Source organism: Schistocerca nitens, chromosome 10 (genome assembly GCF_023898315.1).
Source record: "Schistocerca nitens isolate TAMUIC-IGC-003100 chromosome 10, iqSchNite1.1, whole genome shotgun sequence".
In the NCBI taxonomy this organism is placed as follows: Eukaryota; Metazoa; Arthropoda; class Insecta; order Orthoptera; family Acrididae; genus Schistocerca; species Schistocerca nitens.
Window position 1 is genome coordinate 124,945,246 of NC_064623.1, and position 26,607 is coordinate 124,971,852.

At 46.8% G+C, this 26,607-nt stretch overlaps 1 protein-coding gene across 1 annotated transcript in view; it reads left to right on the forward strand.

Moving 5' to 3' along the window:
- Window positions 1–3,938: 3,938 nt before the first annotated feature.
- The window catches only part of LOC126209927 (rap1 GTPase-activating protein 1-like), a 195,349-nt gene continuing 172,680 nt past the window's right edge, over window positions 3,939–26,607 (forward strand). Inside the window, exon 1 of the mRNA XM_049939045.1 lies at window positions 3,939–4,055. Within this exon, the coding sequence (XP_049795002.1) occupies window positions 3,939–4,055 (117 nt within the window). The remainder of the gene's footprint in view (window positions 4,056–26,607) is intronic.

Here is a 26,607-nt window from a genome sequence, read left to right on the forward strand (position 1 = left end):
AATTCTGTACACAGTAAAGCTCCCAAAAGTAGACTACAATAATCAGATAAACTTTAACAAATAATGGATATCACAAAATTTTTTTAACACAAAATAAAATACAAACAGATGCGCCCCTTACATCTTCAAAACAGGCAACGTCACATAGGCACGGGCTAATTCAAATAGCAGAAGGGGGGCCCACTGGACCCACACCAGAGGCGGCTACACCCAGAACCCACAGCAAGCGGGCGAGGTGGACAGGGTGCCGCACACAGTACACTATAACACACTGGAAAAAAAGGTCGTAGAGCACGTGCTACTACACAATTTCAGAGAAACTGGGGGGGGGGGGGGCGGTAGAAAACGGCAAACATTAATTCCTCAAACCTAAAATAACTACGAAGTATAAAATAACTACCTATTTCATGAACATTGAAATAAAATAGTCAAGGGTGAATCAGTAACTAATGCCCTTGACGTAACCTTAAAGGACGAGCTTAGAAATTTAAACTACACTTTTAGATTATCATATGCTCACTGAAACTGCGGAGCTCATTTAAATTACCCCTTAACAGGATAGTTATAAACTTAAAAAGTCATGTAAGACTACCATTTCACTGTTTACGAGTGAACTAGTAATACAATTAGATAACACAGAACGTACAGATTCAATGTTAAGCCTGTGCTTTGAACCAACTATAACAACGTCCACACAGCTCACTGCAGCAGGTTCTAGGCGCTCAGTCCAGAACCGCGCGACTGCTACGGTCGCAGGTTCGAATCCTGCCTCGGGCATGGATGTGTGTGATGTCCTTAGGCTAGTTAGGTTTAAGTAGTTCTAAGTTCTATGGGACTGATGACCACAGATGTTAAGTCCCATAGTGCTCAGAGCCATTTGAACCATTTGGATTTAACATCTGAGGTCATAAGTCCCCTAGAACTTAGAACTACTTAAACCTTACTAACCTAAGGACATCACACACATTCATGCCCGAGGCAGGATTCGAACTTGCGACCGTGGCAGTCGCGCGGTTCTAGACTGAAGCGCCTAGAACTGCTTGTCCACAGCGGGCGGCCTTTTATATATCAACCATGCCCTAATAGCCCCGAAGTTTTAAGTGAAGATTAGACTAATTACAAAGGTGTTTAAGGAGACATTTTCCACGCACGCTAGTTCGTGAGTGGAATGGGAATAAGCCCCAATAACTGATACCGTGGGAAATATCCTCTTGACAATGGACTGCAGAGTATAGACGCAGGTAACTGGGATGTTGCCGTGTTTGGGAAGTCTGGCTGTCAAACGTGAAACGATCGGCAAATAACTGGGCAGCTGGAGGCCGAACGAGTACAATAAAACAAGAGCGGGCGGGACTTGCGTATTTTTCCGCCTGGAGAAGTCTGCTCGCGAGCCACGGCTGCTCGCGACTCTGCCCTCCGTGTGTGCCCGCCGCCTTCCGTCACGCCCTGGCCTCTTATTAAAGCGCGGGTAATGGTCGCGTGGCCCAAATCTGAGTTTGATGGCCCACTTAGGCGCGGCCCGCGTGCCCTCACACACACACACGGACTGACCCCTTTTCTTGCCCACACGAGGATCCACTTTGGGCAGCGGCGGCCATTAGCGTCCGCCCGCCATATTGCCGAGACCCGCCCCGCTCGCTGGAGAAAAAACACGCGACTTACGTACGCCTGTGTGCCCCGAATCCTACCACCTCGCAGCAGAAAGGCAATCACTTTCAGGCTGTGCGGCCTGATGGGAAAATTTTCGCACATGCACTGCTGCGCGCGATTCACTGCACCTGTGTTTCTCAACTGTTTTCGGTTCCCGGCGTCAGACCTTAACTATTGTCGGCCAGTGTGGCCGAGCGGTTCTAGGCGCTTCAGCTTAGAACGACGCGACCGCTACGGTCGCAGGTTCGAATCCTGCCTCGGACATGGATGTGTGTGATGTCCCTAGGTTATTTAGGTTTAAGTAGTTTTAAGTTCTAGGGAACTGATGACCTCAGATGTTGAGTCCCACACTGCTCAGAGGCATTTCCTTATCTACACTCCTGGAAATTGAAATAAGAACACCGTGAATTCATTGTCCCGGGAAGGGGAAACTTTATTGACACATTCCTGGGGTCAGATACATCACATGATCACACTGACAGAACCACAGGCACATAGACACAGGCAACAGAGCATGCACAGTGTCGGCACTAGTACAGTGTATATCCACCTTTCGCAGCAATGCAGGCTGCTATTCTCCCATGGAGACGATCGTAGAGATGCTGGATGTAGTCCTGTGGAACGGCTTGCCATGCCATTTCCACCTGGCGCCTCAGTTGGACCAGCGTTCGTGCTGGACGTGCAGACCGCGTGAGACGACGCTTCATCCAGTCCCAAACATGCTCAATGGGGGACAGATCCGGAGATCTTGCTGGCCAGGGTAGTTGACTTACACCTTCTAGAGCACGTTGGGTGGCACGGGATACATGCGGACGTGCATTGTCCTGTTGGAACAGCAAGTTCCCTTGCCGGTCTAGGAATGGTAGAACGATGGGTTCGATGACGGTTTGGATGTACCGTGCACTATTCAGTGTCCCCTCGACGATCACCAGTGGTGTACGGCCAGTGTAGGAGATCGCTCCCCACACCATGATGCCGGGTGTTGGCCCTGTGTGCCTCGGTCGTATGCAGTCCTGATTGTGGCGCTCACCTGCACGGCGCCAAACACGCATACGACCATCATTGGCACCAAGGCAGAAGCGACTCTCATCGCTGAAGACGACACGTCTCCATTCGTCCCTCCATTCACGCCTGTCGCGACACCACTGGAGGCGGGCTGCACGATGTTGGTGCGTGAGCGGAAGACGACCTAACGGTGTGCGGGACAGTAGCCCAGCTTCATGGAGACGGTTGCGAATGGTCCTCGCCGATACCCCAGGAGCAACAGTGTCCCTAATTTGCTGGGAAGTGGCGGTGCGGTCCCCTACGGCACTGTGTAGGATCCTACGGTCTTGGCGTGCATCCGTGAGTCGCTGCGGTCCGGTCCCAGGTCGACGGGCACGTGCACCTTCCACCGACCACTGGCGACAACATCGATGTACTGTGGAGACCTCACGCCCCACGTGTTGAGCAATTCGGCGGTACGTCCACCCGGCCTCCCGCATGCCCACTATACGCCCTCGCTCAAAGTCCGTCAACTGCACATACGGTTCACGTCCACGCTGTCGCGGCATGCTACCAGTGTTAAAGACTGCGATGGAGCTCCGTATGCCACGGCAAACTGGCTGACACTGACGGCGGCGGTGCACAAATGCTGCGCAGCTAGCGCCATTCGACGGCCAACACCGCGGTTCCTGGTGTGTCCGCTGTGCCGTGCGTGTGATCATTGCTTGTACAGCCCTCTCGCAGTGTCCGGAGCAAGTATGGTGGGTCTGACACAACGGTGTCAATGTGTTCTTTTTTCCATTTCCAGGAGTGTATTATTGATGGTCTTTCAGACAGCTACAGTTTTTTTGTCTTTGTGATATTTCGCACACTCCTTTGAGGCGAAGCACACTGTTCTGTGTGCCTTCCTATCGAATGGTCTTGCGGTAGCGTTCTCGCCTCCCTCGCACGGGGCCCCGGGTTCGATTCCCGGTAAGGTAAGGGATTTTTCCTGCCTCGAGATGACTGGGTTTTGTTGTGTCGTCATCATCATTCATCCCCATTACGTTCGGAGGAAGGTAATGGCAAACCATCTCCGGTAGGACCTTGCGTAGTACAGCGGTGTGGGTCTCCCGCATCGTCCCCTACGCTCCATCCTATGGGATGGCAAGCTACACGTGCCAGAAATCCGGCATTGTTGTTGTGATTTATTTCCTATTTTTGGGCTTTGAGAGAGTGTGGCCTCCGTTTTTGTTGGACGTTACCGTTTCTCCGTGGTGTGGATAGCTAAACCTTCCATGCAGCGTTTTCGATGCGCGAGGGATATGGGTGTTCAAGAATACTTCATTGAATTCTCATGTGAGGACTCTGACGACAGTTGTAATGACTCTGATTTCCAGTGTTTAGTGATAGCGATACTAATTCGAGGAAGGAAACTGAAAGTGAGAAGCGTACTTCTTCAGTAAGAACAGAAAGGTGCTTTAGATGGAGAAAACTGAGGCCGCTAACTGACTTACGAAAAAATTAACTAAACGCCGGCCGAACAGGTCATGAAGGCCCAACGGTACCGATCGGCCGCCGTGTCATCCTCACCCCACAGGCGTCACTGGGTGCGGATATGGAGGGGCATGTGGTCAGCATACCGCTCTCCCTGCCATAAGTCAGTTTACGAGACCGGAGCCGCTACTTCTGAGTCAAATAGCTCCTCAGTTTGCCTCACAAGGGCTGAGTGCACCCCGCTTGCCAACTTGCCAACGTTGGCCGCTTGGCAACTGAATACTGTCTTGCAACTGCCTGGCCTACAGCAGATTACGAAAAGTCTCGGAGAAAACTTGCTGTTTTGGAGATATGAGCCTCAAATAAAGAAATACGGAAAACGAAAAACATCAGCCTCTTGTTGCGCTTGTTTGAAGTGGAAAACAAGTTATCCCTGTCAAGAGCGTGGCATTCCGGTTTGGTTCTAGAATTGTGGACGGTCTACAGGACATGCAGGCTGAAAGAAACTTAAATTCGAAATAGGGCCTCAGAAGAATACAGTGGGTAATTACTTTCTTCTTGATATTTAAAACAAAAATGTTTCAAAATTTCTCCCTTGATAGTATTATGCAGTGGAATAATCGCTATGAGGTTGAAATGATGAGTAGTAAACTCAAAGCTGATTCCAAGTACATAACTGAGATGTGTTTTTCCATACAGCTACTTTGCGAATGAGTAATACTATCTACCTTTTGATAATCTGTGATTGGGTAGAAAGGTAACTATGTGCTGTTATTTTAGTAATACGTAAAATAAAAATAAATTTCAAATTTTGCTGTGTTTTCGTTTTAAAACTGTTTTAAATTCTGCATTGTATAAGAAAACGCAAATTTCCGTAAAGTCTGTTCCAAGAAGTGTAACGAACAACAGGAAGTCTTGAAAACATGCACTGTGTGCCAAAGAAACTGGTATAGGCATGTGTATTCAGATACAGAGATATGTAAACAGGCGGAATACGTCGCTGCGGTCGGCAAAGAATATATAAGACAAAAGTGTCTGGCGCAGTTGTTAGAGTGGTTATTGCTGCTACAGTGGCAGGTTATCGAGATTTAAGTGAGCTTGAACGTGGTGTTATAGTCGGTGCACGAGTGATGGGACACAGTATCTCCGAGGTAGCGATGAAGTGCAGATTTTCCCGTACGACAATTTCACGCGTGTACCGTGAACATCAAGAATCGGGTAAATCATCAAATCTCCGACACCGCTGCGGCCGGAAAAAGATAATGCAAGAACTGGACCAACGACGACTGAAGGCAATCGTTCAACGTCACAGAAGTGCAACCCTTCCACAGTTTGCAGCAAACTTCAGTGCTGGACCATCAACAAGTGTCAGCGTGACAACCATTCAACGAAACATCATCGACATGAGGTTTCGGAACCGAAGGTCCTCTCGAATACCCTTGATGACTGCACGACACAAAGCTTTATGCCTCTCCTGGGCCCGTAACACCAAAATTGGACTTTTGATGACTGGAAACATGCTGCCTGGTCGGAACGAGTCTCGTTTCAAATTGTATCCAGCGGATGAACGTGTACGGGTATGGAGACAACTCATGAATGCATGGACCCTGCATGTCAGGAGGGGACTGTTCAAGCTGGTGGAGGCTTTTTAATGGTGTGGGACGTGTTCAGTTAGAGTGATATGGGACCCCTGATACGTCTAGAAATGACATTGACAGGTTACACACACGTAAGCATCCCGTCTGGTCGCCTTTATCCATTCAAGTCCATCAGCATTCCGACGAACTTGGGCAATTCCAACAGGATGATTCTACATCCCATACGTCCACAATTGCTACAGAGTGGCTCCAGAAACACGCTTCTGAGTTTAAACACTTCCGCTGGCCACCAAATTCCCCACACATGAACATTATTCAGCATATCTGGGATGCCTTGCAACGTGCTATTGAGAAGAGGTCTCAACCCCCCTGTACTCTTACGGATTTACGGACAGCCCTGCAGGATTTATGGTGTCAGTTCCCTGCAGCACTGCTTCAGACATTACTCGAGTCCGTGCCACGTCGTACTGCGGCACTTTTGCGTGCTTGCGGGGGCCCTACATGATATTAGGCAGGTGTTGTTGTTGTTGTGGTCTTCAGTCCTGAGACTGGTTTGATGCAGCTCTCCATGCTACTCTATCCTGAGCAAGCTTCTTCATCACCCAGTACCTACTGCAACCTACATCCTTCTGAATCTGCTTAGTGTATTGATCTCTTGGTCTCCCTCTACGATTTTTACCCTCCACGCTGTCCTCCAATGCTAAATTTGTGATCCCTTGATGCCTCAAAACATGTCCTACCAACCGATCCCTTCTTCTAGTCAAGTTGTACCACAAACTTCTCTTCTCCCCAATCCTATTCAATACCTCCTCATTAGTTACGTGATCTACCCACCTTATCTTCAGCATTCTTCTGTAGCACCACATTTCGAAAGCTTCTATTCTCTTCTTGTCCAAACTGGTTATCGTCCATGTTTCACTTCCATACATGGCTACACTCCATACAAATACTTTCAGAAACGACTTCCTGACACTTAAATCTATACTCGATGTTAACAAATTTCTCTTCTTCAGAAACGATTTCCTTGCCATTGCCAGTCTACATTTTATATCCTCTCTACTTCGACCATCATCAGTTATTTTACTCCCTAAATAGCAAAACTCCTTTACTACTTTAAGTGTCTCATTTCCTAATCTAATCCCCTCAGCATCACCCGATTAAATTTGACTACATTCCATTATCCTCGTTTTGCTTTTGTTGATGTTCATCTTATATCTTCCCTTCAAGACACTGTCCATTCCGTTCAACTGCTCTTCCAAGTCCTTTGCTGTCTCTGACAGAATTACAATGTCATCGGCGAACCTCAAAGTTTTTACTTCTTCTCCATGAATTTTAATACCTACTCCGAATTTTTCTTTCGTTTCCTTCACTGCTTGCTCAATATACAGATTGAATGACATCGGGGAGAGGCTACAACCCTGTCTCACTCCTTTCCCAACCACTGCTTCCCTTTCATGCCCCTCGACTCTTATAACTGCCACCTGGTTTCTGTACAAATTGTAAATAGCCTTTCGCTCCCTGTATTTTACCCCTGCCACCTTCAGAATTTGAAAGAGAATATTCCAGTTAACGTTGTCAAAAGCTTTCTCTAAGTCTACAAATGCTAGAAACGTAGGTTTGCCTTTTCTTAATCTTTCTTCTAAGATAAGTCGTAAGGTTAGTATTGCCTCACGTGTTCCAACATTTCTACGGAATCCAAACTGATCTTCCCCGAGGTCCGCTTCTACCAGTTTTTCCATTCGTCTGTAAAGAATTCGCGTTAGTATTTTGCAGCTGTGACTTATTAAACTGATAGTTCGGTAATTTTCACATCTGTCAACACCTGCTTTCTTTGGGATTGAAATTATTATATTCTTCTTGAAGTCTGTGGGTATTTCGCCTGTCTCATACATCTTGCTCACCAGATGGTAGAGTTTTGTCATGACTGGCTCTCCCAAGGCCATCAGTAGTTCTAATGGAATGTTGTCTACTCCCGGGGCCTTATTTCGTCACAGGTCTTTCAGTGCTCTGTCAAACTCTTCACTCAGTATCTTATCTCCCATTTCATCTTCATCTACATCCTCTTCCATTTCCATAATATTGTCCTCAAGTAAATCGCCCTTGTATAAACCCTCTATATACTCCTTCCACCTTTCTGCCTTCCCTTCTTTGCTTAGAACTGGGTTGCCATCTGAGCTCTTGATATTCATACAAGTGGTTCTCTTCTCTCCAAATTTCTCTCTAATTTTTCTGTAGGCAGTATCTATCTTACCCCTAGTGAGACAAGCCTCTACATCCTTATATTTGTCCTCTAGCCATCCCTGCTTAGCCATTTTGCACTTCCTGTCGATTTCATTTTTGAGACGTTTGTATTCCTTTTTGCCTGCTTCATTTACTGCATTTTTATATTTTCTCCTTTCATCAATTAAATTCAATATTTCTTCTGTTATCCAAGGATTTCTATTAACCCTCGTCTTTTTACCTACTTGATCGTCTGCTGCCTTCACCACTTCATCCCTCAGAGCTACCCATTCTTCTTCTACTGTATTTCTTTCCCCCACTCCTGTCAATTGTTCCCTTATGCTCTCCCTGAAACTCTCTACAACCTCTGGTTCTTTCAGTTTATCCAGGTCCCATCTCCTTAAATTCCCACCTTTTTGCAGTTTCTTCAGTTTCAATCTGCAGTTCATAACCAATAGATTGTGGTCAGAATCCACATCTGCCCCTGGAAATGTCTTACAATTTAAAACCTGGTTCCTAAATCTCTGTCTTACCATTATATAATCTATCTGATACCTATTAGTATCTCCAGGATTCTTCCAGGTATACAACCTTCTTTTATGATTCTTGAACCAAGTGTTAGCTATGATTAAGTTATGCTCTGTGCAAAATTCTACAAGGCGGCTTCCTCTTTCATTTCTTCCCCCCAATCCATATTCACCTACTATGTTTCCTTCTCTCCCTTTTCCTACTGACGAATTCCAGTCACCCATGACTATTAAATTTTCGTCTCCCTTCACTACCTGAATAATTTCTTTTATCTCGTCATACATTTCATCAATTTCTTCATCATCTGCAGAGCTAGTTGGCATATAAACTTGTACTACTGTAGTAGGCATGGGCTTTGTGTCTATCTTGGCCACAATAATGCGTTCACTATGCTGTTTGTAGTAGCTAACCCGCACTCCTATTTTTTTATTCATTATTAAACCTACTCCTGTATTACCCCTATTTGATTTTGTATTTATAACCCTGTAATCACCTGACCAAAAATCTTGTTCCTCCTGCCACCGAACTTCACTAATTCCCACTATATATAACTTTAACCTATCCATTTCCCTTTTTAAATTTTCTAACCTACCTGCCCGATTAAGGGATCTGACATTCCACGCTCCGATCCGTAGAATCCCAGTTTTCTTTCTCCTGATAACGACGTCCTCTTGAGTAGTCCCCGCCCGGAGATCCGAATTGGGGACTATTTTACCTCCGGAATATTTTACCCAAGAGGACGCCATCATCATTTAATCATACAGAAAAGCTGCATGTCCTCGGGAAAAATTACGGCTTTAGTTTCTCCTTGCTTTCAGCCGTTCGCAGTACCAGCACAGCAAGGCCGTTTTGGTTGATGTTACAAGGCCAGATCAGTCAATCATCCAGACTGTTGCCCCTGCAACTACTGAAAAGGCTGCTGCCCCTCTTCAGGAACCACATATTTGTCTGGCCTCTCAACAGATACCCCGCCGGTGACATTGTAATTCTGCAGGGACAGCAAAGGACTTGGAAGAGCAGTTGAACGGAATGGACAGTGTCTTGAAAGGAGGATATAAGATGAACATCAACAAAAGCAAAACGAGGATAATGGAATGTAGTCAAATTTAATCGGGTGATGCTGAGGGGATTAGATTAGGAAATGAGACACTTAAAGTAGTAAAGGAGTTTTGCTATTTAGGGAGTAAAATAACTGATGATGGTCGAAGTAGAGAGGATATAAAATGTAGACTGGCAATGGCAAGGAAATCGTTTCTGAAGAAGAGAAATTTGTTATCATCGAGTATAGATTTAAGTGTCAGGAAGTCGTTTCTGAATGTATTTGTATGGAGTGTAGCCATGTATGGAAGTGAAACATGGACGATAACCAGTTTGGACAAGAAGAGAATAGAAGCTTTCGAAATGTGGTGCTACAGAAGAATGCTGAAGATAAGGTGGGTAGATCACGTAGCTAATGAGGAGGTATTGAATAGGATTGGGGAGAAGTTTGTGGCACAACTTGACTAGAAGAAGGGATCGGTTGGTAGGACATGTTTTGAGGCATCAAGGGATCACAAATTTAGCATTGGAGGGCAGCGTGGAGGGTAAAAATCGTAGAGGGAGACCAAGAGATGAATACACTAATCAGATTCAGAAGGATGTAGGTTGCAGTAGGTACTGGGAGATGAAGAAGCTTGCACAGGATAGAGTAGCATGGAGAGCTGCATCAAACCAGTCCCAGGACTGAAGACCACAACAGCAACAACGAACAAAATGCTATGAGTGATTCAATGGATAGAAGATGGGTCAGACTGTTCAATGAAGGACGTGATCAAGTGCACGACGAAGAAGTGGACGCCCATCTGTGGTTACTGACGAATTGGTTCACACAATTAAAGAGAAGATTAAGCACAACAGTAAGTTTGTACTTAGTGCCCTTGTTTTGGAAGTTCCGCAAATATCACGATTAATAATTCATGAAATTGTTACTGAAAAACTGAAATTTCGAAAACTTTGCTCACGTTGGGTACCTAAAATTCTTACTGAACAACACAAAAAGCAACGGATGGGCAGTGCACTTCAGTTTTTGACACGCTACAATGAAGAAGGCGATGGTTTCCTTTCCTAGATAGTCACGGGGGATGAAACTTGGGTATCGTCCGACACCCCTGAAACAAAACGCCAATCAATGGAATGGAAGCACAGTTCATCCCCAACGAAGGTTAAGCAAAAATTGGTTCAAATCGCTCTGAGCACTATGGGACTTCAGTCCCCTAGAACTTAGAACTACTTAAACCTAACTAACCTAAGCACGTCACACGCATCCATGCCCGAGGGAGGATTCGAACCTGCGACCGTAGCGGTCGCGTGGTTCCAGACTGTAGCGTCTAGAACCGCTCGGCCACCCAGGCCGCCGAAGGTTAAGTCTAAGCAAATATTGGCACCTCAAAAAGTCATGTGCGCCGTTTTTTGGGACAGAAAAGGCATTTTGCTGATTGATTTCTTACCACGAGGCCAAGCAATCAATGCATATGCTTATTGCGAGACCATTAAGAAATTGCGTCGCGCGATACAGAACAAACGTCGAGGATTACTGTCAAAAGGTGTTTTTTTCTTTCACTATAATGCTCGACCTCTCACGGCGAATATGACCAAATAATTCTTACGAGATTTTAACCTGGACGCGTTTGATCATCCTCCGTACAGCCCGGACCTCGCTCCTAGCGACTTTCTTCTTACGCCTAAAATCTATCCTTGGTGGTCAACACTTCAATGATGATGACGATCTGAAAGCACATGTTACCACATGGTTGAATACAGAAGCGGCAACCTTCTATGAAGAAGGCGTACAAAAACTTGTGCCACGCTATGACAAGTGCCTACAAAATTTCGGAAGCTACGTAGAGAAGTTGTTTCACAGTTGTCAATTTTTGTACAATAAATATTTTATCTGTGTCTATACACGTTTGTTTTATATAACCAATGGAACTTACTTTGTCGACATACCTCGTATTTTTCTTGTAGTTACCCACCTATTGTGCACAACATTTGTTTTGTTTTGATCACATTTATCTCACCGCTCTTTATGGTTCTGTTTGGCATCCTGTATGTGTGTGTTTGTCAAAATGGAAATTAGAGAAGATGTGTAGTGGAGTGATGATTAGACGTTCTTTCTTGTTTTGATCCATTCTACATTCATAATATGGAAAGCAAAGAACTTCCAGTAGAAGAGATGTCGTGCACCGTACCAGAGATGAACAAGTGCTCATACATCTTAATGTATGGATTTTAGACCACATGTTTACTGGACATTTATTTCCTGATATGCTTTAGTGAACCTGTTCAAATGGCTCTGAGCACTATGGGACTTAACTCCTGAGGTGATCTGTCCCCTAGAACTACTTAAACCTAACTAACCTAAGGACATCAGACACATCCATGCCCGAGTCAGGATTCGAACCTGCGACCGTAGCGGTCGCGCGGTTCCAGACTGTAGCGCCTAGAAACACTCGGCCACTCCGGCCGGCAGTTAATCTGTCACCAAATTTTTAAAACTTATTTCTGAAATACGCTGTACAATTTTGATCCTGTAGCCACTATGAATCAAGACACAAAGAAATTAATGACATTAGCTGTGAGTAGGTATTGTTTTAAATCAATACAAAAATTTGAAAATGTGTTCTAGACTGGGATTCGAACCTGTGTCTCCTGCTTCTACGCAGATGCGCTGACCATTGACCCATCCGGACACAGCACATCTGCCTAGTAAGCAGGAGACCTGGGTTCGAGTACTGATCCAGAACAAATTTTCAACTTTCCCCATTGACTTCAATGAATGCCCAATGGCTGCTAATGTCATTAATTACTTTGTGTCTCGATTCACAGTGGCTGCAGGATCAATAAACAGTATTACACTCCTGGAAATTGAAATAAGAACACCGTGAATTCATTGTCCCAGGAAGGGGAAACTTTATTGACACATTCCTGGGGTCAGATACATCACATGATCACACTGACAGAACCACAGGCACATAGACACAGGCAACAGAGCATGCACAATGTCGGCACTAGTACAGTGTATATCCACCTTTCGCAGCAATGCAGCCTGCTATTCTCCCATGGAGACGATCGTAGAGATGCTGGATGTAGTCCTGTGGAACGGCTTGCCATGCCATTTCCACCTGGCGCCTCAGTTGGACCAGCGTTCGTGCTGGACGTGCAGACCGCGTGAGACGACGCTTCATCCAGTCCCAAACATGCTCAATGGGGGACAGATCCGGAGATCTTGCTGGCCAGGGTAGTTGACTTACACCTTCTAGAGCACGTTGGGTGGCACGGGATACATGCGGACGTGCATTGTCCTGTTGGAACAGCAAGTTCCCTTGCCGGCCTAGGAATGGTAGAACGATGGGTTCGATGACGGTTTGGATGTACCGTGCACTATTCAGTGTCCCCTCGACGATCACCAGTGGTGTACGGCCAGTGTAGGAGATCGCTCCCCACACCATGATGCCGGGTGTTGGCCCTGTGTGCCTCGGTCGTATGCAGTCCTGATTGTGGCGCTCACCTGCACGGCGCCAAACACGCATACGACCATCATTGGCACCAAGGCAGAAGCGACTCTCATCGCTGAAGACGACACGTCTCCATTCGTCCCTCCATTCACGCCTGTCGCGACACCACTGGAGGCGGGCTGCACGATGTTGGGGCGTGAGCGGAAGACGGCCTAACGGTGTGTGGGACCGTAGCCCAGCTTCATGGAGACGGTTGCGAATGGCCCTCGCCGATACCCCAGGAGCAACAGTGTCCTAATTTGCTGGGAAGTGGCGGTGCGGTCCCCTACGGCACTGCGTAGGATCCTACGGTCTTGGCGTGCATCCGTGCGTCGCTGCGGTCCGGTCCCAGGTCGACGGGCACGTGCACCTTCCGCCGACCACTGGCGACAACATCGATGTACTGTGGAGACCTCACGCCCCACGTGTTGAGCAATTCGGCGGTACGTCCACCCGGCCTCCCGCATGCCCACTATACGCCCTCGCTCAAAGTCCGTCAACTACACATACGGTTCACGTCCACGCTGTCGCGGCATGCTACCAGTGTTAAAGACTGCGATGGAGCTCCGTATGCCACGGCAAACTGGCTGACACTGACGGCGGCGGTGCACAAATGCTGCGCAGCTAGCGCCATTCGACGGCCAACACCGCGGTTCCTGGTGTGTCCGCTGTGCCGTGCGTGTGATCATTGCTTGTACAGCCCTCTCGCAGTGTCCGGAGCAAGTATGGTGGGTCTGACACACCGGTGTCAATGTGTTCTTTTTTCCATTTCCAGGAGTGTATTTGTCTTGCAGCTACCCACTTGTTGTGCATAACATCTGTTTTGGACAGATTTATCTTAAGGCTGTTCACGGTTCTGCTTGTCATCGTGTGTGCATTCGTGGAAATGGAAATTTGACGAACGTTATAGCACTTGTGAAGCGGAGTGACGTTTTTCTCGTGGCGCTTGTGATCGGAGTGACACGTGAATTGTGTCCGCGTCGCCAGGCAGCGTTATCGTCTGCGGCGTTGCCCCTCTGCCACGGACAGGCCCTGTCGGCCGCTGTCGGAGGGCCTTATCGGCAGTCGGTCTGCTCCCTCCGCCGTTCTGCGGGCCGCGCGAGATTAAACACGCGGCCCGCTGCGGCTGTAGGAGGTCGTCGGATGCTCTAACACGCAAAGGTTACCACAGGCCGCCCGCCAGGGAATGAACTTGGTCTGAGCAACGTGACGTGATGACCTATTCCCCACGCGAGATAGGCAGCCACGTCTGATGGCCGAATTCCACGGCGAGCGAACTCTGTCCGTACCCATAGCGGGCGCAAAAGCTTTCCATCGCGTACGTCCCGCCGAGCTCCGCCCACTGAATTAGGCACGCCAGATTACGACCTGCATGTACGAGGGCCGTTCAGAAAGTAACCTCCGGTTGATTTAAAAAAATACACCAAGTTAAATAAAAATATTTTAATATATACATCTTACAACTACATCTTTGCACTATTTTTCTACATAGTCTCCATAGCGATTGAGGCACTTATCGTATCTCTTCACAAGCTTTGAAATTCCTTCCTTGTGCCTGGAGCCAGCCTGTGACCGCATCTTTGAGCTCTTCGTCGTCATCAAACCGCTGTGACCCGAGCCATTTCTTCAAATGCATGAAGAGGTGATAATCACTTGGCGCCAGGTCTGGGCTGTAAGGTGGATGGTTGATAACGTCCCACTTGAAGGACTCAAGAAGGGCCGTTGTTCTGCGAGCAGAGTGAGGACGGGCGTTATCGTGCAAAAAAACGATACCGGAAGTCAGCATACCACGGCGTTTGTTCTGTATAGCCCGTCGTAACTTTTTTATTGTTTCACAGTACACGTCTTGATTAATGGTCGTACCACGTTCCATGAATTCAACCAACAACACCCCTTTGGCATCCCAAAACACCGTTGCCATCAGTTTTCTGGCAGAAAAATCTTGCGAGGCTTTTCTTGGTTTGGTAGGCGAATTTGAATGTGCCCACATCTTTGATTGTTCTTTTGTCTCAGGGTTCACGTACTTAATCCAGGTTTCGTCACCGGTCACTATTCTGTTTAACAATGGTTCTCCTTCGTCCTCATAACGTGACAGAAAGTCTAATGCAGAGGCCATTCTTTGAGTTTTGTGGTGGTCGGTAAGAATTTTGGGCACCCATCGTGCACAGAACTTACGGTAACCCAATCTTGCTGTCACTATCTCGTACAAGAGAGTCTTAGAAATCTGTGGAAAACCAGTGGACAACTCCGACATTGAGAAACGTCGATTTTCACGAACTTTTGCATCAACTGTCTGAACGAGTTCGTCAGTCACCAATGATGGTCTACCACTCCTCTCTTCATCATGAACGTTTTCTCGTCCACTTTTAAATAAACGTACCCATTCACGGACAACTCCTTCACTCATAACTCTTGGTCCGTACACGGCACTAAGCTCACGATGAATAGCTGCTGCAGAATATCCTTTGGCTGTAAAACACCTTATGACAGCACGCACTTCACATTTGGCGGGGTTTTCTATTGCAGCACACATTTCAAACTGCCACAAAAACTAAACTACCGCAGGTACGACGTTCACTCGACCACGGCTTGATGCCGACTGACCTGTTGAGTGCGTGAACGCACAGATGGCGTCGCTACTCCCCCCACAACCTGCACTGTGACCAATCGGAGGTTACTTTCTGAACCGCCCTCGTAGGTTGCTATAATACTGTGTTTGCCAGACAGATAATAAAACTCTGTGCGCCAAAGACAAGATTCCTGATTCCCATTCCAGTGGTACATGTACGCTACTGGCCATTAAAATTACTACACAACGAAGATGACGTGCTACAGACGCGAAATTTAACCGACAATCAGAAGATGCTGTGATATGCAAACGATTAGATTTTCAGAGGATTCACACAAGGTTGGCGCCGGTGGCGACACCTACAACGTGCTGACATGAGGAAAGTTTACAACCGATTTCTCATACACAAACAGCAGTTGACCGGCGTTGCCTGGTGAAATGTTGTTGTGATGCCTCGTATAAGGAGGCGAAATGCGTACCGTCACGTTTCCCACTTTGATAAACGTCACATTCTAGCCTATCGCGATTTGCGGTTTATCGTATCGCGACATTGCTGCTCGCGTTGGTCGAGATCCAATGACTGTTAGCAGAATATGGAATCGGTAGGTTCAGGAGGATAATACGGAACGCCGTCGAGATGACAGGCATCCGCATGGCTCTAACGGATCGTGCAGCCATGTCTCGATCTCTGTGACAACAGTTGGCGACGTTTGCAAGACAACAACCATCTGCACGAACAGTTCGACGACGTTTGCAGCAGCATGGACTATCAGCTCGGAGATCATGGCTACGGCTACCCTTGACGCTGCATCACAGACAGCAGCGCCTGCGATGGTGTACTCAACGACGAACCTGGGTGCACGAATGGCAAAACGCCATTTTTTCGGATGAATCCAGGTTCTGTTTACAGCATCATGATGGTCGCATCCGTGTTTGGCGACATCGCGGTGAACGCACATTGGAAGCGTGTATTTGTCATCGCCATACTGGCGTATCACCCGGCGTGATGCTATGGGGGTGCCATTGGTTACACGTCTCTGTCACCTCTTGTTCGCATTGATGGCACTGGATGATGACAGTGGATGTTACATTTCAGATGTGTTACGACCCGTGGCTCTACCCTTCATTCGATCTCTGCGAAACCCTACATTTCAGCAGGATAATGCACGACCGCATGTTGCAGTTCCTGTACGGGCCTTTCTGGATACAGAAAATGTTCGACTACTGCCCTGGACAGCACATTCTCCAGTTCTCTCAATATTTGAAAACGTCTGGTCAATGGTGGCCGAGCAACTGGCTTGTCACAATACGCCAGTCACTACTCTTGATGAACTGTGGTATCGTGTTGAAGCTGCATGGGCAGCTGTACCTGTACACGCCATCCAAGCTTTGTTTGACTCAATGCCCAGGCGTATCAAGGTCGTTATTACGGTCAGAGGTGGTTGTTCTGGGTACTCATTTCTCAGGATCTATGCGCTCAAATTGCGTGAAAATGTAATCACATGTCAGTTCTAGTATAATATATTTGTCCAATGAATACCCGTTTATCATCTACATTTCTTCATGGTGTACCAATTTTAATGGCCAGTAGTGTAGTTTTAATATGAAGGAAGGGAGGAAGATTGGGTTTAACGTCCCATTGACATCGAGGTCGTTTGAGACGGAACACAGCCTTGGGTTGTGTCAAGGAGGGGGAAGGAAATCGGCCGTGCACAAAAGATGGTTCAAATGGCTATAAGCACTATGGGACTTAACATCTGAGGTCATCAGTCCCCTAGACTTGGAACTACTTAAACCTAACTAACCTAAGGGCATCACACACATCCATGCCCGAGGCAGGATTCGAACCTGCGACCGTAGCAGCAGCGCGGTTCCGGACTGAAGCGCCTAGAACCGCTCGACCACAGCGGCCGGCTGCCCAAAGGGACCATCCCTGCATTTGCCTAGTGAGATTTTAAAAAATCACGGAAAACCTGAATATGGTTGGCCGGACGCGAGTTAGACCAGTCGTCCTCCCGAATGCGAGTCCAGTGTACCATTTTTTTATTGTGCCAATAGTCTTCTGACTGGTTTGGTGCTGCCCGTCACGAATCACGAATTGCTCTCCTGTGCTAACCTCTTCATCTCTAAGTAGCACTTACAACGTACGTCCTCCGTTATTTGCTGGCTGTATTGCAGTCTCTCTCTACTGTTTAATGTTTTTTTTTTTTTTTCATTTTAGTCTTTGATCACAATATCAATTCTTAGACGATGACCGGTTTCAGTCCGTAATGACCATCCTCAGATATTTTTTTACACCATGTCCTAAAGTGATTAGGCTATAATGTTTTTTTTTTCCTCTGCACCCTCCTCTAGTACCATGTAAGTCATTCCTTGATGTCTTGACAGATGCGCTATCACCCTGTCCCTCCTTCTTGCCAGTGTTTTCCACATATACGATGGTTGCAACTTAAATATCGGCAACTATTTGTTGACAACCGATACAAAAGAATTACATGTTTGCACCTGTTACTGTCCTTCAAAGTAGTCACCATCGTTATGTAGAACCTGTTGCCAGCGATGTGGAAGGCGTAGTATACCGTTAGCAGAGCCTGTTCTGTTGATGGTGCGTATGGAGCGGCCTAAAGTTATGGTATTATCCTAAAGCATTACGTTCCTCCACGGCAGACCGTCAACGCACAGTATTACTGTTCGTTTTTGGAGCACCACTTGCGACCAGCTTTGTGAAAGAAGCGGCGACACTTTCTGCACAACCCACCCTTCATTCAGCACGACAATGAGGGGGCGCATACAGAGCAAGCTGTGGCTGCTTTGTTCGGTCGATGGGACTGGGAAGCACTGTATCATCCACCATACTCCCCGGACTTGATTCCTTGTGACTTTGATTTGATTCCGAAGATGAAGGAACCACTTCGTGGCATTCGCTTCAGAACAATTCCAGAGATTCGACAGGCATTGGACCGCTCCATTCGCACCATTCAACAGAACAGGCTCTGCTAACGGTATATTACACCTTCCACATCGCTGGCATCGGGTTCTACACAACGCTGGTGATTACTTTGAAGGACACTAACAGGTGCAAACAAGTAACTCTTCTGTATCGGTTGTGAAAAATAGTTGCCACTATTTAAGTTCCAATCCTCGTATCTTTCCTCTCCGATTCTGTGCAAAGCCTCCTCATTCCTTACCTTAGCAGTCCACATAATTTTCAAGATTAGTCTGTATCACCACATCTCAAATGCTGAGATTCTCTTCTGTTCCGCTTTACCCACAGTCCATGTTTCACTTCCATACAATGCTCTGCTCGAGACGTACATTCTCAGAAATTTCTTCCTCAAATTAAGTCCTATGTTTGATACTAGTAGACTTCTCGCAGCCAGGAATGCCATTTTTGCCAGTGTTCGTCTGCTTTTGATGTCCTCCTTGCTCCGACCGTCATTGGTTATTTTACTGCCTAGGTAGCAGAATTCCTTAACTTCATCTACTTCGTGACCATCAATCCTGATGTCAAGTTTCTCGCTGTTCTCAATTCCGGTACTTCGCATTACTCTCGTCTTTCTTCGATTTACTCTCAGTCCATATTCTGTACTCATTAAATTGTTCATTCCATTCAGCAGATGCTTCACTTTTACTCAGGATAGCAACATCGTCATCGAATCGTGTCATTAATATCCTTTCACCTTGTATTTCATTTCACTCTTGAACATTTCTTTTATTTCCATCATTGCTTTTTCGATGTAGAGATTGAACTGTAGGGGCCAAAGACTACAATTACACTCTTTTTAATCCAAGCACTTCGTTCTTGGTCGTCCACTCTTATTATTTCGTCTTGGCTCTTGTACATATTGGACATTAACCGTCTCTCCATGTAGCTTACCCATATTTTTCTACGAAATTTCGAACATCTTGCACAATTTTACATTGTCGAACGCTTTTTCCAGGGCGCCAAATCCTATGAACGTATCTTCTTTTTATTCTTGATTCCATTATCAACCAGTTTGGCATTCAGTTTTAATTTGCCAAGTAGCGTAAGAGTATAATGACATTCTTTCCTCGTTGTCTTGCTAACTTATTTTATTGCATTTAGATATACAGGATTCTTCAGAATGACGTTTTAAAATTTGTCGACAGGTTCCTTAACCCCAAAAAAAGAAAAAATGTACAGTAAACATGGGCTCTAAAATGCATACCTTAAGAACTATGAGCGCTTGATCAGCTACACTACTTTGAAACCCATCTCTTCTACCGAACAAGTCCTCATAGCTCTCAAGGTACACATTTTAGTTCCCATTTTTACTGGACATTTTCTTGTTGTTTTGCTCCGTACTACCTCTTTCCAAAATATTGAAAGTAAAGATCTTTGCAATAGAATAAACGTGTTGCACAGTACCGAGGATCAACAAGTGCTCATACCTCTTAAGGAATGTATTTTAGAGCCCATGATTACCGGACTTTTTTTCTTGTTTCCACGTAAGGAAACCGTCCCTAAATTTTCAAAACATCATTCTCGAACACCTTATATAATTATAACTCATTACTATTTTTCGACTGCTTTGTTAACGTTATCCGTCTCTTCCTTTCTTGTGCCATTCTTATTACCCTTCAGCCCAACAGACCTCGACTGACCAAATGGGCGCCGCAGTTGATTTAAATTGGACGCGCACTCATATCAATTTCAGCCTCTGGGGCCCCGTTTCCATTGCAATATAACTTAAGTGCAGATATATTCGCAGTATACATGCGTAAATCTCTGACTTCAATGTGCTGTAGAACTAGGGAACATGTTTTATGCACATTTAAAGTCTGATTCAGAAGGAAAAAACAAATTTCAATTGTTTATTGCAGATCTATGAAAACAGGAACACATTGCGCATGCTACTGGATAGTGGAAGGATCAGAGTTTTATCTTCGCACAAACTATACTATACACTCTACATGAGCATCATGTGTTGCTCGAGAAACACCGAAACGGTAGTCCATTGCATTCCACACAGCAATTAGCAAGTCCTTGTTTACTGAATTTTTTTTTGTGGTAAGTTCTTATGGGACCAAACTGCTGAGGTCATCGGTCCCTAGGCTTACACACTACTTAATCTAACTTAACTAAGTTACGCTAAGCACAACAGAAACACCCTTGTCCTAGGGAGGACTCGAACCTCCGACGGGGGGCGCCGCGCGAACCGTGGCAAGGCCCCCAGACCACGCGGCTACCCCGTGTGGCCCTGTTTGCTCAATCGACGGCTTCACCAGTTAGTTTCTTCAGCTCTTGAAGAGCATGTACCAAAATGGGACAAATACTCTGCCTTTTGTGTAACCCACAAAAAAAAGATCAAAGGTTTGACGTATTGTGACCTGTGAGGCCAAAAGTAATGAACAAGTTCTTGATGTAGACCTCGTCCAATCCAAAATTGTGGGATGGTGGCTTGACGGTAAGGTCGCAACTCAAGTTAACCAGGGCGTCGCCATGCATAAAAACCAAATCGTTGGTGCCTTCGTGAAGATGCGGAAACAAACGATTTTGCATCATGTCCAGGTATGACATTGCTATCAATGTTTCCTCTGCAAAAAAGAAAGATCCGTAAACTTTGTGAGTAGAAAAGGCACAAGACGCATTCAGTTTCGGTGAGTCTCTTTCGCGTCCTACGGCGACGACAGGATTTTGTGACCCCCATATTCTGATATTATGGCGGTTTACTTTACCCTACGGATGGAACGACGATTCGTCCGAAGAGATGGTTCAAATGGCTCTGAGCACTATGGGACTCAACTGCTGTGGTTATCAGTCCCCTAGAACTTAGAACTACTTAAACCTAACTAACCTAAGGACATCACACACATCCATGCCCGAGGCAGGATTCGAACCTGCGACCGTAGCAGTCCCACGGTTCCGGACTGCGCGCCTAGAACCACGAGACCACCGCGGCCGGCCCGAAGAGATGAATCGTTCGCAAAAAGTGTCCTCTGCCGCATCCTGGAGAAACGAAATGCAAGATTCGTAACTTCTGTTATGGTCGCCGGGACGCAGTTGCTGCTGTAACTGTCACCCCTAAGTCGTCGTTCCAGCATACGCGACACCCTTGTTTGAGGAAGTTGATGCTGACTCTGCTCGAACGCATCTCCGCAGTGCTTCACATTTGCGTCAAACTTGTGCGCATGCTTCACATATGCAACCAACTTCCAACAGTTTTGTATCCCAGTCATATGTGCAGGGATGTGTTATAACCAGGAATAACACAATAACCTCTTCAGTCTGGTTTATTAAATCACAAATCACTTTTTAACAATTATGTTAGCCAAGCGTCTACCCAGGCTCACACTCACAAGGGAACCTCCCCATCGCACCCCCCTCAGATTTAGTTATAAATTGACACAGTGGATAGGCCTTGAAAAACTGAACACAGGTCAATCGAGAAAACAGGAAGAAGTTGTGTGGAACTATGAAAAAAATAAGCAAAATATACAAACTGAGTAGTCCATGTGCAAGATAGGCAACATAAAGGACAATAATAGCTGATGAGCGCCGCGGTCCCGTGGTTAGAGTGAGCAACTGCGGAACAAAAGGTCCTTGGTTCGAGTCCTCCCTCGAGTGAAAATTTTACTTTTTTTATTTTCGCAAAGTTACGATCTGTCTGTTCATTCGTTGACGTCTCTGTTCACTGTAATAAGTTTAATGTCTGTGTTTTGCGACCGCACCGCAAAACCGTGCGATTAGTAGACGATAGGACGTGCCTCTCCAATAGGAACGCCGGCCGAAGTGGCCGTGCGGTTAAAGGCGCTGCAGCCTGGAACCACAAGACCGCTACGGTCGCAGGTTCGAATCCTGCCTCGGGCATGGATGTTTGTGATGTCCTTAGGTTAGTTAGGTTTAACTAGTTCTAAGTTCTAGGGGACTAATGACCTCAGCAGTTGAGTCCCATAGTGCTCAGAGCCATTTGAACCATTTTTTCCAATAGGAACAGAAAACATTTGATCGCAAGGTCATAGGTCAACCGATTCCTCCACAGGAAAACACGTCTGATATATTCTTTACGACACTGGTGACGGCATGTGCGTCACATGACAGGAATATGTTGTCGACCCACCTAACTTACACACTTGGCGAATGGGTAAAAAGATTCTTCTACCTTGCCCGATTTAGGTTTTCTTGTGGATGTGATAATCACTCCCAAAAAAGTGATGAAAACATAATAGTTTGTCACATAAACCGCAACAAATGAATGCAACAGTTTCACAGTCGCACCGTTTTCCCTGTGCTCTGTCAAAACATATGTTTTTTACGTTTTCAAATGTTTCCGTGCGTAGACCGTCAAATTCTGTATATGTCCAAGCAAATCTGAACATGTCCTGGAATTTTGGAGAGCGAAGTTGATTATGTGTCAGTGCCTGAACTTTGATAATTATCTGAAAATAAAAAATTAAAATTTTCACCCGAGAGAAGATTTGAACCAAGGACCTGTCGTTCCACAGCTGCTCACGCTAACCACGGGACCACGGCGCTCGTAAGCTAACACCCTCCTCGATGTTGGCTACCTTGCGCATGGACTACTCAGTTTGTATATTTTGCTTTTTTTTTTTCATAGTTCCACTCAACTTCTTCCTGTTTTCTCGATTGATCTGTGTTCAGTTTTTCAAGGCCTATCCCTGTGCCAACTTATAACTAAATCTGAGGGGGGTGCGATGGGGAGGTTCCCTTGTCAGAAGTAATGTAGAATTAAAGTTTGGTTATACCAATGTCCGAATGTGCATGGTGGGGTGCACGTCCCGTAATTATTCCCAAGTCCAGTGAAGTTCAGTCTCTCCAAGTGAAGTCGCCAGATTTCCGCCGAGCAGCCAGGTAACCTCGAGTGGTGCGGCGAGTCATCCACAAGCAGCTGGAACACGGCGTACTGCACTTCCCGATGAGAACTGTCGTTTGCGGCGGCGGCCGGGTTTATATAAGGCATGCTAGTTAATGGAGCCGTCGGCTGGGGTCGCTGTTTTCCAGGGAAACCAATCGCAATGTTTCCTGGCGTAGCCAATTGCTGTGTGCTGACAAACGCGCGCGCGCGAAGGCGGCCAGCGATGGTAGTAGACGCGGGCCGCCCGGAGAAGTGCGGCCAGCGATGTACACTCCTGGAAATTGAAATAAGAACACCGTGAATTCATTGTCCCAGGAAGGGGAAACTTTATTGACACATTCCTGGGGTCAGATACATCACATGATCACACTGACAGAACCACAGGCACATAGACACAGGCAACAGAGCATGCACAATGTCGGCACTAGTACAGTGTATATCCACCTTTCGCAGCAATGCAGCCTGCTATTCTCCCATGGAGACGATCGTAGAGATGCTGGATGTAGTCCTGTGGAACGGCTTGCCATGCCATTTCCACCTGGCGCCTCAGTTGGACCAGCGTTCGTGCTGGACGTGCAGACCGCGTGAGACGACGCTTCATCCAGTCCCAAACATGCTCAATGGGGGACAGATCCGGAGATCTTGCTGGCCAGGGTAGTTGACTTACACCTTCTAGAGCACGTTGGGTGGCACGGGATACATGCGGACGTGCATTGTCCTGTTGGAACAGCAAGTTCCCTTGCCGGTCTAGGAATGGTAGAACGATGGGTTCGATGACGGTTTGGATGTACCGTGCACTATTCAGTGTCCCCTCGACGATCACCAGTGGTGTACGGCCAGTGTAGGAGATCGCTCCCCACACCATGATGCCGGGTGTTGGCCCTGTGTGCCTCGGTCGTATGCAGTCCTGATTGTGGCGCTCACCTGCACGGCGCCAAACACGCATACGACCATCATTGGCACCAAGGCAGAAGCGACTCTCATCGCTGAAGACGACACGTCTCCATTCGTCCCTCCATTCACGCCTGTCGCGACACCACTGGAGGCGGGCTGCACGATGTTGGGGCGTGAGCGGAAGACGGCCTAACGGTGTGCGGGACCGTAGCCCAGCTTCATGGAGACGGTTGCGAATGGTCCTCGCCGATACCCCAGGAGCAACAGTGTCCCTAATTTGCTGGGAAGTGGCGGTGCGGTCCCCTACGGCACTGCGTAGGATCCTACGGTCTTGGCGTGCATCCGTGCGTCGCTGCGGTCCGGTCCCAGGTCGACGGGCACGTGCACCTTCCGCCGACCACTGGCGACAACATCGATGTACTGTGGAGACCTCACGCCCCACGTGTTGAGCAATTCGGCGGTACGTCCACCCGGCCTCCCGCATGCCCACTATACGCCCTCGCTCAAAGTCCGTCAACTGCACATACGGTTCACGTCCACGCTGTCGCGGCATGCTACCAGTGTTAAAGACTGCGATGGAGCTCCGTATGCCACGGCAAACTGGCTGACACTGACGGCGGCGGTGCACAAATGCTGCGCAGCTAGCGCCATTCGACGGCCAACACCGCGGTTCCTGGTGTGTCCGCTGTGCCGTGCGTGTGATCATTGCTTGTACAGCCCTCTCGCAGTGTCCGGAGCAAGTATGGTGGGTCTGACACACCGGTGTCAATGTGTTCTTTTTTCCATTTCCAGGAGTTGTTCGGTGTTTGTTAGAAGTTTTGTATACCACAGGATGGCTTCGCGAAAATTGCAGAACACGAAATGATTTACCTTGTGGTGTAGTTGCAACATTGGAGATGTCTCAAAGCTCTGTTAAGTCCTCTATCCTGTGACATCTGAAATGTCTTTCAATATTTTGCAGTATGTCTGAGCTGTGCTGCGGCTCGCGTTGCAGCTGTTTGTAGGTTTCCGCACTCTGTTGAAGGCCAGACCGTATCGTTTAATTGGCATGGCTGCGGTTGTTAGTCTTCTTCTCGTGTTGACTGGCGCCACTCGGTTTCGCAAGCGTTGCCTGTCCGCTAGTGGCAGCAGCGGCGGTTATCGATATGTAGTAACTGTTGCCCTATCTTTGTGGAGACGTCGTTGTTTTTCTGGGTCGTATGAGTAGGCCAGTTCGGTTGGGGACTCAGGAGGAGCCAGGTCCGCGCAGTGGGGGCACACGCCGGGACCGCTGGCTTCTTCGTCTGGCTGTTCTTCGTCTGCTTACTGCCATTTGAAATTATGTCTTCACAACACTAGGAACTGAACACCCTATTCACAGATTTCTAGCTCTCTGAAAACAAAATTTCAAATGGCAGTAAACAAACTAAGAACAGCTGTAAAAAAGGCAAAGGAACACGTATGGATCGGCATCCTCGAAATCTGCCTTGCAAATAACAAAAGTGAAAAGCGTGTAGTACAAAACTGGTGTTTCATTCAGTTGTGATTGGACGGGCACAAAGTAATGATTATCAACACGCTGTGAAATTATACGCGACTGGGGACGATAGGTCTAGGAAGGCCGAAGAGCTACCTTTCATTGCACTGGATGGAAGTTTCGTCCAAATTCTTGTGGCGTTACCTTACTATCGTCCAACGATTATACCCTCCTGCACACAACAGCGCGCCGTGAGCTGACAATGTCGTAGTGCTGCGGATCCTGTCTGGTTAGTTGTTTACAAGTACTCAAAAAATTTACAAGTTTTATTACGCTTCCTCGAAGAACACTCGATGCTGCTTTCGTTTCTGTGGAACATTCGCCGATCCGGTATAACCTAGTGGGCTCTTTCAATGAAATGTACATCGAATCACAAATCAGATGTTTGCGAAGACACTCCATGAGATCGTATCTTGGTTAGCAGTTGAGGATGTGATACAGTGTCGAAATTTGGAAATCTAGGTGGACGGAATCTGGCCGTTCAGCTGCATCTGCAACGTATCAAGTGTGAATACAGACAACTGTGTTTCATACGAATGTCTTTTGCTCATTCGGAGCTGTACACTGAGAGAAGCGCCATTTTCTTCAGGAACATGATGTTGTTAGAGTTTAGGATATGGTCTAATGTTCTGTAATACGGGACTATTCACTGTGCAAGAAACGTTTTTTTTATTTTTATTTGTTATTTTATTTTTTATTTTTTTATTTTTTTATTCTTCAGTCTTCTGACTGGTATGACGCGGCCGGCCACAAATTCCTCTCCTGTGCCAACCTCTTCATCTCAGAGTATTGCTTGCATCCT